At 34.9% G+C, this 14553-nt stretch overlaps 1 protein-coding gene across 4 annotated transcripts; it reads left to right on the top strand.

Annotated features, from left to right (window-relative positions):
• Nucleotides 1-4753: 4753 nt before the first annotated feature.
• Nucleotides 4754-14031, top strand: LOC130730232 (uncharacterized). Of its 4 annotated transcripts, none has more exons than XR_009016267.1 (19): nucleotides 4754-5154; nucleotides 7494-7572; nucleotides 7648-7963; nucleotides 8046-8168; nucleotides 8292-8378; nucleotides 8466-8581; nucleotides 8687-8920; nucleotides 9061-9347; nucleotides 9467-9576; nucleotides 9708-9882; nucleotides 10046-10178; nucleotides 10262-10351; nucleotides 10434-10596; nucleotides 10692-10777; nucleotides 10862-11284; nucleotides 11397-11543; nucleotides 11656-11715; nucleotides 11851-13536; nucleotides 13612-14031. XR_009016267.1 is itself a non-coding variant. In XM_057582181.1 (6 exons), the coding sequence occupies exons 1-5, from the start codon at nucleotides 5101-5103 to the stop codon at nucleotides 8094-8096; spliced, it is 387 nt and encodes a 128-aa protein (XP_057438164.1). In that variant the 5' UTR covers nucleotides 4754-5100; the 3' UTR covers nucleotides 8097-8168; nucleotides 8292-8459. The 4 variants fall into 4 exon arrangements, 1 of the variants encoding a protein (XP_057438164.1); XR_009016269.1 differs by lacking the exon at nucleotides 13612-14031 and having other exon boundaries at nucleotides 7653-7722; nucleotides 7836-7963; nucleotides 11851-12475; XR_009016268.1 differs by lacking the exon at nucleotides 13612-14031 and having other exon boundaries at nucleotides 7653-7963; nucleotides 11851-12475.
• Nucleotides 14032-14553: the final 522 nt, after the last annotated feature.

Here is a 14553-nt window from a genome sequence, read left to right as displayed (position 1 = left end):
TTACTTACAGCGGGGGCTGTTTATATATTGCATATTAGTTATATTGTTTTTCGCATTTGGGTTTTATTTAATTCAGTCTTGTCTTAGTTATTATCAAAAAAAAAAATATTCACGTTTTTCCGCATTAAGTTTACTTTTGGTTACTAAAGTGACGCCACCGAAATCGGGGTGTTACATCTGAAGTTATAATCAAAGATTCTGATCAAAAGGTTAAGAAGTTAATTTCTAAGAATGTTTTCTATTTTTATAAAGCTTTTTTTATTGCATCATTAAATCATTGTAATTTTCATTTGTGCTTATAGCTTACCACTTACGACTTACCTACATGTCTTATAATTTAGATCATCCTAGTATCTTGATATTAATATGCCCTGTATAAGTTAATTTTCCTAAATTGAATCTTTTATGTAAACTTGTTTTGAGGTCATAAATTTTGTAATGTTCAATGGTAACATTCATTCTAAATTGACATTGATGCTGCTTATACTACTTAAATTTTTTCTAATTGGATGTTTTGAAATTTGATGCTTCATTTGTTTAGCATTTTCCTCTATTAGCTTATTAACTTAATATTTTTATTTTAATATGTAGGTGATTCTCTACAAAATAATGAGTAAAACTAGAAGAATTGATTCTTTTTTTAAGAGAAAAGTTTGTGAGGAAGGAGTGCAGAGCAGCACTTTAATTGAAGGTGACTCTTAGTTAATTTCTTTAATAGTATGCTCAATATATTGTTTACATTGCACTTAAATTTTGAATTTATGATATAATATTTACATATATAACTTATGAATTAATAGTCACATTGGCCCTCCTATATATTTTGTTCAAGCTCCGCCACTGCAGGGGAGCTTAGTGGTTACACTTATCCAAAGTTTACCTTCAGAATAGTATGTTTACATCCAAAGCTAAACTTATAAACAAATACTTCTCTTTTTACAAAAGTTACTTCTAGGCTTCTAGCTATTAAGAGCATATATGTTTGAATTCACATTTAAAATTTTCAGAATCACTTCTATTCCACAAAAGCTATCAAAGTAACTACTTTTATCAGAACCACTTACTCTTGATCCCAACATGAAGATCTACTATCCATCCAAATATGCATTCAATTTTCCACAAGTAAAAATATATCGGTTCCCAAATTTCAATTCACTACCTTTTGTTGCTTCTCTCCCCGCCGAGCTTTCTCTACCATAAAAGTCAGGAAGAAAAACTACCGTAGTTTGGTAAAAGAAAAAGGAGGCAAACGGTGAGAAGGCTTAATCATTCTGAATTGAATTTGATTATGCTGTTGAATTAATGGGAGCTGGTATTCCTATTCATGTTCCAACCTACTATGCGGTATATATCTTGATTGCAAGAATGTGGTGTTAAACTTCTTGGGGGGCTATAGAGGATATAATTAGACGAACTCAAGCAAGTGGTTCACCTTACCCCTTTTGTTGATGTGTCGTTCTCAAGAAGTTGGAGTTTGCAAAATGTTGCATTCCAATGTGAGAAATGGATACCATTCAACATATTTATGGACATTGACATTGACATTATATTTTACCTTCTCTCCATCACTCCATGGCCATTGGACTCTCCCATGTCATGTATGAGTCTTAAATAGTGGCCAAACTATATATATACATATTATAATAATATGCTTGTGAATGTCTTTCTAACACACCAAATTAAGGTAAAAGAAACAATGAAACATGATAGAAGAAGGCTCAATTTTAATAGCATGGGATATTAGGTCACATGCATTTCGTTTACTTATTATTATTATTATTATTATTATTATTATTATTATTATTATTATTATTATTATTATTATTATTCATAGCTTTATTAATTATAGTTTATGAATTTCAGATTGTATTGAGTTTGTATAAGACATGTGGTCACCCTTAATATTATATTCGTGTCACATATTCACCCTTAATTTTATGGAGTAAAAATTTAATATAAATTTTAATGCTACTATTGTGAATGATAACTACAAAATTGATGCAATTGTTTTTCTTCTTATTTTAACTTAGCTTCTTAGATTATAAATTAAGATTCTTGCTAATTAACTCTCTAGTTCTTAACATTAGTATTTTAAAAGTACATTAGGATTAGTGGGTGACATGAAGGAGGTGACTATGTCAAAGTTGATTACAAGTAAACACTTAAATAAGTTTTACTTTCAGACCTAATTTGATTTTAAAAAATTGAGGGATCTATTGCAAATTTTTTTTCTTCAAAAATCCAATTGGATTCATCTTTACAAGTCAGAGAAAAAAAAACATATTTTAAGCATTCATTTACACATCATTCTATCAAACTGTAATACAAACTGAATCTTAATTAGTCATAAACTAGTCTTCACTACTATTTAGTCTTTGTTATAGCCAATCAAGTACAACTTTGGGTAGAATACTCATTGATTCTGGGAAATCCAAGCTACAGGTTATAAATCATTAATTAAAAGATGGTGAAAAAAATAAAAAAAATCATCTCGTTTGTTTGTGTTCCTCGCTTGCAATCTCTTCAACAACCACTGTCCGGACCTTGAATCGACCAAGTTTCCGAGCCAGAGACTGTAATGGACCAGAATGTCCACGAGTTCTGATTGAATAAACCCTTTTAATTTTAAGCACCTTTTTTTTTGGTTGAAGGATATGGTGCACAATAAATAGGATATTGATCTTGGCTGAAGGTCCTCTGTTCCTGGAAACAAAGAATACTGCAGGAGCTGGAATTGTACGAAGTTGAAGTTGATGTTGCGGCTTCATTAGGTGATTCAATTGCTCTCTCATCACTTTGCAATGTCTGCATGTTCTCAAATTGAAACTAGTGAATATTGATCGATTCCTTTTCTATGGAAATTAATTAAGCAGAGATAGAGTTGGTGCTGTGACTGTTGCTAACGCCAATGGAAATATTGATATCAGAGTGTTAGAAAGTATGTTGTGTTTTCTTCTGCTTTGCTTTGCCGTGTTATATATAAAGGAGTGTCCCTAACCAAATCAAAGACAACGAATTAATCAAACACTTGACTGGTATTTTTTCTAATGTTTGACACTGATTGAAAATGTCCTTCTTGCTGTTTAGTTTACTGGACATGGTCTTAATTTAGGTCCCTACTCGGTGCGTGTGGTTTTGTGACCCCATATAGAATTTCTATTCCAGTTTTCTATTTTATATTTGTAATGTTTATGTCTGCTAGAGAGTCAAATTACATGTAAATATTTATTTTGCTTATTATGCTCATACAACATGTGATTTCGCTCATATTTATATCTATATCTATACAATATACTAAAAGAAAGTTTTTTTCTAGAATGTTCTACCACATGACACCCCATATCATCCAAATTCCCTCCAAAACAAAAATAAAAAACACACACACATATATATATATAAAACATAATTCTTAAAAATAATTAAATCAGACAGCAAATAATAATCTAATTAATTAATTACAGTTTTTAAAGGGTAATCGAGGAGGTGGTGAGATGGTTGTGTAGTTCGTTGTGGTGGTTGTGACGGTGGTGGCGGTAGTGGTAGTGGCTGTGGTGGCGGCAGCGTTGTAGTGCGGCAGTGGCGGTAGTGAAAGATGGTGGTGACAATGAGTGGTGGTTGATGTGGTGGTGGCGATTACAAAAACAACAATGGCGGCATCGGTTGTTGTGGCAATGGTGAAGAGTGGTGGTGGCTGTAATTGTGGTAAGTAGGTTATATGTCAAAATATTATCAGGTCTTATCATCATTTATATGGTGAATTGAATAATAAAATATTTTAATGTATTTTAATGTATAATAGTAGATCGATGAATTAGTCTATACAATATAATATAAGCACCAAATAATAGATAAGCTCATAATGTATTGTATAAGCTTATACTACAATGTCTAATACGACGTACCAAACGAACTCTTATTATCATGATTTTAAATGTAAATATCTTATGTTAAATAATCATCCAATTTTTTTTCTCAATTAACATTAACATTTTTCTTGAAATACTAATATATAAAATCCATAAAAAATCAAATTTAAATATATATATTTCTAACAAGTGGTTGTTTGAATTTCTACGTCGAGCGTTCGATTTCTAAGAGCCGCACGTTAACACTCACCACACTCGGGTCGAAATTGCGAAAGTAATTTAACAACAAAAAAATCTAACAAAATTTTATATATTTATGCAATTAAAAATTATAAAATGTTACAAAATATAATATTACACAAATTTTTGATATTATATAATAAAAGTCACCCGTGCATTGCACGGGTAGTAAAGATTTTAATTAGTAGAAAAAATTACTTTGATATTTTTTGTTTGTTGATATATATTAGACTAAAAAATATTTTAATAGTTCTTAAATAATTGTTTAAATAAATGTTTTTGATGCAAAATAATTTAAATATTATAATATGTTAAAATAGTGTCTTATAAATATTTTTTGCAACAAAAAAACATTTCTTTCTTACATCTGAAAGGATAATAAAATTACAGAACGCATGATTTTACTTTTGGGTTAATTCGTAATTTTGACGCTCAGGGTTTTCCACTTTTAGTATTTTATCCTTGAAATCGCGTAATATTTACGCGAATAGAATAGACAGAGATACGCGGATTTGGGTGAATTCGTAATTTTGACGCTAAGGGTTTTACGCGTTTACCATTTTAGCCTTGAAGTCGCGTACTATTTACGCTATTGAATTCCTATATAATCCAAACATAAAATCATTTGAAGCAACCAAACACTACTCTTCACGCTCTTGTCTTCACTCTTCACTCTTCACTCCCACTGTGCTCGATCATATCATGCATGTTCTCTTCATCTGTTGCTTGCATTGTTACTTCAAATCGCTACATTCTTTCTCTCTTCAACTGCTGCTGGGCCTGGGGTTTCATGTCTTTCTAATTCTTTACGTTTTCCCATCATCATGTCTTGTTATCAGAAAAAAATCACACATTCTTTAATCATAATGCACATTTTCTTGGGGTTTCAAGAATTTACCACGGTTCTTGGGTTTTCAGTTCTGAAATATGTTTTGTTTCAAGAATTCAGAATTCGTTTTGTGTTTTGTTTCATGACAGAGCTGAGAAAAGCGTGATGGCTTCATCTGGTTTTCAACCTTTGCAGAAGGTTCTCTCTGCTAAGCATTTGGTGAGTTTATCAGCAGCCAAATACTATTTAGATTGCAAATTCTTTCTGGACGGGTTAGCATGTTACAAACTACATTCTCTGGTGAATTGCTTTGTATCTGTTCTGTTCGGAAGCTTCTCTCTATGTTGATTACCATTTACTTGGTTTATTAAACATCGTTATATGATAACCCTATTTTTAATTTGACTTAGATGATCCAAAATAAGACAAAATTCCTCAATAACGTATTTTAAAAATTTAACCATTGTAAGAGTTGAAGCAGTGTATTGCAACTACTTGTATTCGATCATAAATTGAAACAAAGATGGTAGGGAGTACTTTGACTGACATTTGTTGGTTGTATGGAATTTTGTTCATTTTTCTGTACAAGGATTGATCCTAAAATGAGATGGTTATTGGTTAATAACGATGACCCTAAAGTCCCGAGAATGCTTATTTCAATTGTGGACCCTTGTTGCTTTTGTCACTGTCCCTTTTTGGATGATGGTAATTTGAGGGCTAAGTCTTCTTGGGGTGCCTAAAAGGCTTCCCCTTTCTGAGTTTCCAAGTCCCTAACTAAAATGAGATGGTTAATAAAGTTGACCCTAAAGTCCCGAGAATGCTAATTTCGATTGTGGACCCTTGTTGCTTTTGTCACTGTCCCTTTTTCGGATGATGGTAATTTGAGGGCTAAGCCTTATTAGGGCGCTTAAAAGGCTTCCCCTTTATGAGTTTGCAAGTCCCTAAAATGAGATGGTTAATAACGATGACCCTAAAGTCCCGAGAATGCTAATTTCGATTATGAACCCTTGTTGCTTTTGTCACTGTCCCTTTTTGGATGATGGTAATTTGAGGGCTAAGCCTTATTAGGGTGCTTAAAAGGCTTCCCCTTTCTGAGTTTGCAAGTCCCTAAAATGAGATGATTAATCCTGTTGGTTAAAATAGTGGACTCTTGTTGCCTTTATCTTTTGGGATGATGATAATTTGAGGGCTGCCCCTTCATGAGGGATCCAAACGAATAATGAATGACATTTAACATTTGACGAAAATCATCAATGTGAGTCCCTAAAATGGTTAATCATGTGAACAATGACTCTAAAGTCACAAAAATGCATTCCGATTATGGACCCTTGTTGCCTTTCTCCTTGACCCTGCTTTCTTCTTTTCGGTTGATGATAATTTGAGGGATGAGCCTTCTTCAGGTGCATAAAGGCTTCCCCTTTTTGACAAACGAGTAATTTGAGGGATCCAAACTAACATTTGACGGAAATAATTGATGCAAGTCTCTAAAACGAGACGGTTTTTAAATCTTGATAATCAATGGTACTTATCCATTCGTGCATTACAGTGGTGATCACGATGTTGTGGGTGATATTGATTCTGGAAATTTTGGATCATGAGGGGAAATAGACTGATGGACTAGCTGCTTATATTGTGGACCTTCTGTTTCTTGAATTATTTTTTCTACTGCGTGCCTTTTGGTGTTGGTAACTGTATAATGAATAGGTTGTGTACAGAGGTGATGTTTGCCTCATTATTCAAGCTCTGAAATAAGGGGGATAATATGGACTGGTGTTTAGAACAATTCAAGCAATGCAAAAGAGTTATTTTGTCTAGTGCTGCACTATTTTTGCTCAACTGATCCATCCGCTATGTTGTCAACATGATGGCTATAATTACCTATTGTTGCACTATAGTCTATTCTAGTAATTGTATTCAACTCTATGCTTGTCCTTCAGTTCTCCTTCTGCAATTATATTATTAGTCTGATATTCATTTCTGTCCTAAGTTGACGAAGGTGCACATCACCACTCTCTTCTCTTATTTTAAGCATTAGTCATCTTTTCAACATATTTTAAGCATTTATGACACCTTCTATTATTAAAACAGACCAATCATTGAAAGTGTGTCAAATCTATTTTTAAAATAGATCAATCCTAGTAAGTATATAGTACGTTGGTAGCACTTCTCATGTATATGTTTTGATTAAATTAATATTGATGGTAGATCCTGGCCTAGGTCTCTATATTTGTTTTCTTCTACTAATTTCTATTTTCTAGTTCATTTGAAAGGCAATAAAGTGTATCAACTTTGAGGTACATAGTTAACTCAGGACTTGATCCATTTAAACAGAAAAAATAACAATTCATAGACATGTTATTTTAATTGATTTCTCCTCTTTGGATTCTGTAATGATAAAATGAAATACCATATTGTCTTCTGACGACTTTTGATTTATATCTAACTTGAACAAAAGAAAAGAAAAGAAAAGTGAGAACCCTATATGCTTGTTATGAACATGTGAGGCAATATTGACATAATACTTTGCACTTACAATACTTACCCTTTACTTTCTACAGGTTGCTGGTGTACAGCGGTCTGATTTGATCCCATTTACAAGAGATAAAGCAATCGGTGCTATCATGGCATGTGTTATTGGTATGTTCTTATCCCTGTATCTTATATCAACTAATAATGTTTAATACATTTTCTCGTTCTATTGTTTGCTATCAGTGCAGTCATTTTGCTCATGGAATCCTTGCCAGAGGCCAACAACCTCAGAAGCTCTTCAAGCTTCCTTTCTTCTAGGTGTATTGGTGTCTTATCTCATTCGTGTTTTTTGTCTACTTTTTTATCAAGAATCTAGATCATGTTTTTATTTCTTTGGCAATTATATTTAGAATCTTTCTTATTTGTTGTAGAGCTGCTTTTACATTCCTCTATTCCTTCGCACCAAAGCAGCAGCAAGGACTCCTATACTTGGCTTGCTGGTGTACATCTTCGTGCATTGATCCTATTTGCTAGTGACGATGCAATTAGCCTGTTAATAGTAAGTTTTTTCGCTATATTGCGTAGCCCTTTACCACTTATCGACTAATAATGTATAATGTATTTTCTTGTTCTCTTTTTAGCTATTTTTGCATGCAGTCACTTTGCTCCTAGGATCCATGCGGGAGGCCTAGAGCTTCAGAAGCTGTTCAACATCCTTTCTTTAAGGTGTGGTTGTCTTTGAACAGTTCGAGAAGACGATGAAGGTTAACCTCACAACTATCTTCTCTTATTTTAAGTACCAGTCATATTTATCATTCTATCTCCCTCTGCCCCTTGTTCTATTCCTGATTCTTGAGTTCTTAACTAGTAGTTTCCACTTGTTACAGTTGGATGGAAACAATCATGTAATATATCTGGAGGAAGAAGCAGCTGGAACTTGCCTGCTAATAGATGGAAGGGCTTTCTTGCTTCAAGTGAAATGATTTTATCTTTACCTTAAAAGTACTCTATTTTTACTATGGCTGTGCTGTGGTTAGTTTCTGAACCCCTTTCATTTGCAGAATGATCATGATCCGTAAAAGTTAATTGCGGAGACACCATTCAAGCTTCAGAGATATTTGGTTGTGGGTTAAAGTCATATTGATGCTGACAAACTTATATAAGAAGGCTCTAGCCGGTACATCACTTTGCTACTATCATTGGATAAATTTTTCATTCTTCTTGCTTTTCTTGCGGGAAAGGGATTATTGTATGCGTTTCTAACTTCTAGTATTTGCTATAGCCATATTTTGCCAAAGGGAGCATCAGGATGCAGTGGCACATATCTGGTCTTATACTCGTATTGCTACACTGAAGTTCTTTGAAAAGTATATTTAACAGAAGAATGGGATTGAAGACGAGACGGATAAAACACTGGTGGAGAGACATAGTGAGAAGAGATGGGGAGTGATGGTTATAATTAAATTTCTACAATATCTGCCTGCAATGATCAGTGCTGCATTAAGGGAAGCAACCGGTAACCTTCCCAAAGAGCTCACAAGTAGTTTTTTTTTACTCCATTAACTATGTTTATAGAGTGTAGGTTATAGTTTTAGTTTTTTTGACTTGTTCTAATCTTTTGGAATACATCTGAGATCTTATTGGTTTGATGATCAGGATCGGGCTCAAGAAAGAATCAATAAGTTAGCCAAATTACTCAAAGATCAGGAAGTAGGCTCTGCAATATGTTCAACAGGTGTTGGAGTAATTACCGGTATCATACAGAGGGATGAAGGGCGTGCCCCAATGAGGCACTCCTTTCACTAGTCATTTTTTAGCTGGATCTCGAGGGGCACTGGATCGACAAGTTTCTAGGAGATTTTCTGGCATTTTGCCTAATTTTGAGGCGCACATGATCGAATTCTTGATGTTCTTTGACCAGTTCGGGAAGACAGACGACAAAGGTTAACCTTACGACTATCTTCTCTTATTTTAAGTATTAGTCCTATTTATCTTTCTATCTCCATCTGCCCCTTCTTCTATTCCTGATTCTTGAGTTCTTAACTAGTAGTTTCATTTGCAGAATGATCATGACCATATGCTGAAGTTGAGGTCATCAAGATGTGCATGCCTCTTCTTTCACCTGCTTCTGAGATTATTCAGTTCATAATCTCTGAAGGTCAAGAAATGCAGGTATATAGTGTTCTATGTAGGGAGTATAAGTGCTTGTCACGAACAATCTATCCCAAAAGTTTAGGCTATTGGGTTATGATACATGAATGATTTTATATTATATGTGAATACGAAAGCATTGTCTTTTGCAGGCTTGGAACTTATAGCCAGGCTTGACCTAGATGACCCTTCAGCTGTAAGGAAGGCAGAACCCTTCTAATCTTGGGCTCTCCTACTGCAATTTCTAGTGAAGTTCAACAGAAATGTGCCACAAGCTTAAATGCTGCACAGATGATTCTTGCTGGCTATGAGCACAAATATGATGAGGTAAGTAAATTCTTTACCCGATTCAATAACAATGCAATTTGAGAGTATTTTTAGGTGGTTATGGTTCAGCCATCATAGATAGGAGGTTTCTGGATGTTATTAATTATTATTATTCAGAGACTTGCACCTGCTTATCTTATTAAAAGCTAGACATCTGTCTCAGGTTCTGCAAAGTTTAATCAATTGTCTACAGTCCTGAATTTCCTTTCCTTCAATGGTAAGAGTGATTTGCAGTTCTAGCAACCCGTCTTTGCAAAGTTCTGGCAACCCGTCTTCCCATAGATCTTAAAAATGAGGTATATAGACACTGCTATTTTTTCCCTTGTGTTTAACATTTACACAGTGATCTAAGCTGCCCTTGAAATGTGTGGTTTGTTAGTTGCAATAAAAACATCACGAGTTCCCTGCCAGAGGATTTCAAGCTCCCAAATTATTGACTTTTGCCAAATTATTGAAGGGGAATCTTGAAGTGAGTTGCTGTTCGTGAATTGCTCATTAGGATAGTTTTCCTTCTAATGTGAATAATTTATCTGGTGCATTTTAAAATGTAGGCTCACATTTCCTCCTGTCCCGACAAAGAAAAGGGAGCCCAAGAAAGACTAAAATAACCTGATTAGTCTTGTGAGGGTGGAAGAGAGACATGCACATATAATTGTTCAATCCCTTATTGAAGAGTATATGTTTGATGAAGATCTATTTAGTGATAGCATACATGTTAGTATGAGCTTTTGACCGGTTGTATTTATGTTCAAGTGAGCCAATATATATGTTCAACTTAGCATTTGACACTGTGCCTCTACTTTTTACAGCTTTCTTGCTGGTATAATCTGCCTGTATTGGTCCCATTTGCACGGTGCTTCTATCTCTACCTTGAATAAAAGAAAAGAACAGAGAAGTGAGTTCCCTATATGCTTAGTATGGCCTAGTGAGTCTATATTTACATTGTACTTAGAACTAAACACCTGTTTATTTTCTACAGCTTTTTGGAGTGCTTCTTTCCACAATTAATCCCATTTGCAAGTGATGGTGCAATCAGCCATATCAGGATCACGGTTTTGCTAAAATGCGTTGGTTAATTGGTCCCAGGTTGCATTATTCTAGTAATTATGGAATCTTGTATGTATCTTGTGGACCTGGGCACAAAATACATGCAAGATGCATAATTACCTGCTGTTAGTTTGGATTTTAGAGTCTATTCTAGTTATTGTATTCAATTCTAGGCTTTTTTTTTTTTGTCTCCGTCTATAATTATTTATTTATCTTATACTCATTCTGATCATAAGTTGAGATGCCCTAATGGAAGATTTCTTCTATTTTTAGTCGGGTCCACTGTAATGTAGGTATTTGAGGCACATGTGATCGACTTCTTGAAGTATTTCACCAATTCAAGAAGGCGACAAAGGTGTACCTCAACATTCTCTTCTGTTCTTTCATGTGTTAGTTATCTATTTCATTGTATCCCCCCGCCTCTCTCTTTCTCTCTGTTTTTGATTCTTGAAGTTCTTTTCCCTCAGGTTGCCAACATAAGAGAATTTTGATGTTTTAACAAATTTGGAGGCACACGTGATTGATTAATTGGAGCAAGAGCTTTGTGAGTCACTTTGCTCCTAGGATCTTTGTGAGAGGCCAAGAGCTTCAGAGGCCCTTCAACATCCTTAATTGTAAGTGGGGTAGTCTTTAAACTAGTTCGTGTTCTTTTGTCTACTTTTTCTTCATGAACCTCTGTTGTCCTTTTCTATATGTAACTTAATTTTAAATCTTTTTTTGCTGTAGAGTTGCTATTATATTCCTTCATCCATTATCACAAGAGCAGTAGGAAGAACTCTTTACCTGGTTTGTGTTATTTCATTGTCTTTTCAGTTGTGGCCTTGCTTCTTGTACAAATGCATGGATATCATAATTTGTATTTTTTTGAGCACTAGATTGACAAGGGGCCAGAGATTTTTTATCGTGTTGCCTAATTTTCAGGCGCACGTGGTCGAATTCTTGAAGTTCCTTGAAGTGCCTACTTGCTCGATATGCTCTAAATGAAGACAAGGGTAATTGTTTTGGTTAATAGTTTCTATGACTGCATTACTCGAGTAATTATAGATTCTTGTGTGTAATTTGTGGACCCGGGCACAATTTACATGCAAGATGCTATGATTACCTATTGTTATACTAGAGTCTTTTATTAGTCATTGTATTTCATTATAGGCTTGTTTTTCAAGTCCCCAACTGTGATTATATTATTTTTCTAATATTCATTCCTATTAAGCGATGTTGCTCATGACATGGAACATGCTATTGATGAACCAAAATGGACCAGGCCCAGGGTGAAACCCTTGTGCGAGAGGAAGCTGATCTAGTGGGGATTAACAAACCCAAGAAGCAGCCTAGTGATTTGCTTTTTTGCTCTCTTTTTCTGTGATTTCTCCTTGTGCTTTTGTTCTGTTTGTTTTTCACTCTTTCTTTTATGTTATTCCGGTTTTTTCTATCCATCCTGTGCTTTTACGAGTACAATACTTCTCTGTTCTGCACAATTCGAGCAGTGCTTCTGTTATTTTCTGTTTTTCCTCCAATTTGGGCAGGTTGTAGATTGTTATTTGCTCCATTGTCCTTGTTTCTATTACTTAGCTTTTGTTTTGCCCCAGTTTAGCTTTCTTTTGTGAAATTTCTGTTCATGGAAGGACATTTACTTTTGGGTCTGGTTTTATTTATTTATTTTTGGACGTTGTTGTATATTTTTAGCATAATTCTTTTATTTGTTATCCCTTCTTTATCACTAAATTCATTTAATCACAACTCACAAGTATACAAAGAAAGCAAGGCAATCAAGAAATATGATAAGAAACTGCAGTCTTTTGGGTCTCTTGTATACTTTTAGCAAATCCTACATATATACAATCTTAAGAATGCGTTTGATAACCAAACAATGGTTGAAATTAACTTCAAACATGCTTTTTTTTTTCAGGTCTTAAAATCTTTTTGGTTCCGGTCGATAAGAATTTTGTTGTATACTTTTAGTATCTGTGATTGTTTTTGTATTTTATTAAAAAATATTATTTGGTTTTAGTCCTTCATTTTATTTTTGTCGGTTGTTACTTTTAGTCTATGCTGACGTTGAGAGTTCCGTTGCAAAAAGGGTGACGTGGCTAACGAAGCTCTACGTCAACATTAAACACCTCATCAGTCTTATTTATGTAGTGTTCTATATGACTTGTATTTGCACTATACAGAAAGGGACACACAATATATGGTAAGAGACAGTCTCATAGCTTGTAAAGAATAAAACCGGTTAGCGATGTGTTGCTCATTTACTGTTTTTTTAGCCTGGGATTGTATGCAAAAGTGAGAAGCACTATGTAGAAATTATAAGAATAGTCTTATGTTTTGATGTATTGTATAGTGGAAAACATGTCTAGGATATGTTTTGATGTTGAACACCTATTGTAAGTGTTATGGGAGACGCTCCAACCGATCACCCCCGGGTCAATCTCACTGTCTCCTCAACCGGCCAAGACTAGGGACGATCAACCCCGACCGGCCAACTAAGTAATTACGGACCAGTGACCGAGGCAAAGGCACGGAGCTCGAGGTTGTACTAGGCACTCATGACTGCCTCGAACCACGCAATCCTACCCTCTATAAAAGCCAAGGCATGGAGAACTTAAGGTACACATGATTCTATCCCCATTTCTCAACCTCTTAAACCCACTTTTTAACTTGAGCGTCGGAGTGTCATCGCAGGGACCCCTCCCGGGCACGACCAGTAATGGAGCTCCGTCAAGACCATCATCCCGCCACCCTTCCTCACCAGAGTTTCACTGTTCCCCTCTCTCCCTACCCCCTCCAGGTAGTCTTGGTCGGTTTTTCCCCGATCAGTAAGTATGTGAATGAAGTAATTTGATAAAAAAAAATGAAAAAAAAATGTACAATACAATGTATTGATGAATTAAAAAAATTAACGAAATGGTTTATAAGTATGGAACTGGAAATGTTCTCAAAAGGACCTTAGATACGTTTGTAGGGAACACAAATCTTGACAATCACATGGTAAAGTTTAGAGTCCATCTATACGATCAACTAACAACATTACGGTTGTGTCGACCACACTGTGCGAAATTTGTAGTATCGGCTTTGAGTCAGCTAAACCATTGCATAACACCCACAATGTTAAATTGTCAATCACTGTGAACTGAATTAAAGAATTGTTTGTTTTTTTACATGGTAAAAATAATGGGGGAAATATACATGTCAAGAATGTGTCCAACAGAGTGAAATACATTGAGTCTCATTCATTTCTTGTTGTCCTCTTCAACAACAACCTCTTCCGCAACAACAGTTCGAATCTTGAAGCGCTCAAGCTTCTCCTTCTCCCCTGCTTCCACAGGCTGCTCAAGACCACGTGAAGTGGTGCTTTGTGGATATTTATCAACAATCTTGTCTAACACTTTATCAACAATCTTCTCCACAAGGTGAATTTTCTTTTCTCTTTCATTTTCTCTTATCACTGTTGGTGGCACAGCCCCATAGATGTCACTGTGATGATATATTGATTGCTGTGGATGTCCCTCAATATTCTCAAGAATTTGAGGATAAGCTGTGGAGGGTACTTCATAGCTCATCTCATAACTGTTCAGGGGTCTTGTTGGTTGAGGAAATTGATTTGCACTTGCAGCAGTCATGGAA

The sequence above is a fragment of the Lotus japonicus genome, chromosome 1 (genome assembly GCF_012489685.1).
Source record: "Lotus japonicus ecotype B-129 chromosome 1, LjGifu_v1.2".
NCBI lineage: Eukaryota > Viridiplantae > Streptophyta > Magnoliopsida > Fabales > Fabaceae > Lotus > Lotus japonicus.
Note: the sequence above shows the minus strand (reverse complement) of the source record. Positions and strands in the feature narration are given on the sequence as shown.

Excerpts from the sequence above, each read along its gene's own strand:
- LOC130730232 (XM_057582181.1), top strand. The coding sequence starts at position 5,101 with ATGGCTTCATCTGGTTTTCAACCTTTGCAGAAGGTTCTCTCTGCTAAG. Across the intron at positions 5,155-7,493 it reads TTCTCTCTGCTAAGCATTTG|GTTGCTGGTGTACAGCGGTC; the intron begins GTGAGTTTATCA and ends TACTTTCTACAG. Across the intron at positions 7,573-7,647 it reads TATCATGGCATGTGTTATTG|TGCAGTCATTTTGCTCATGG; the intron begins GTATGTTCTTAT and ends GTTTGCTATCAG.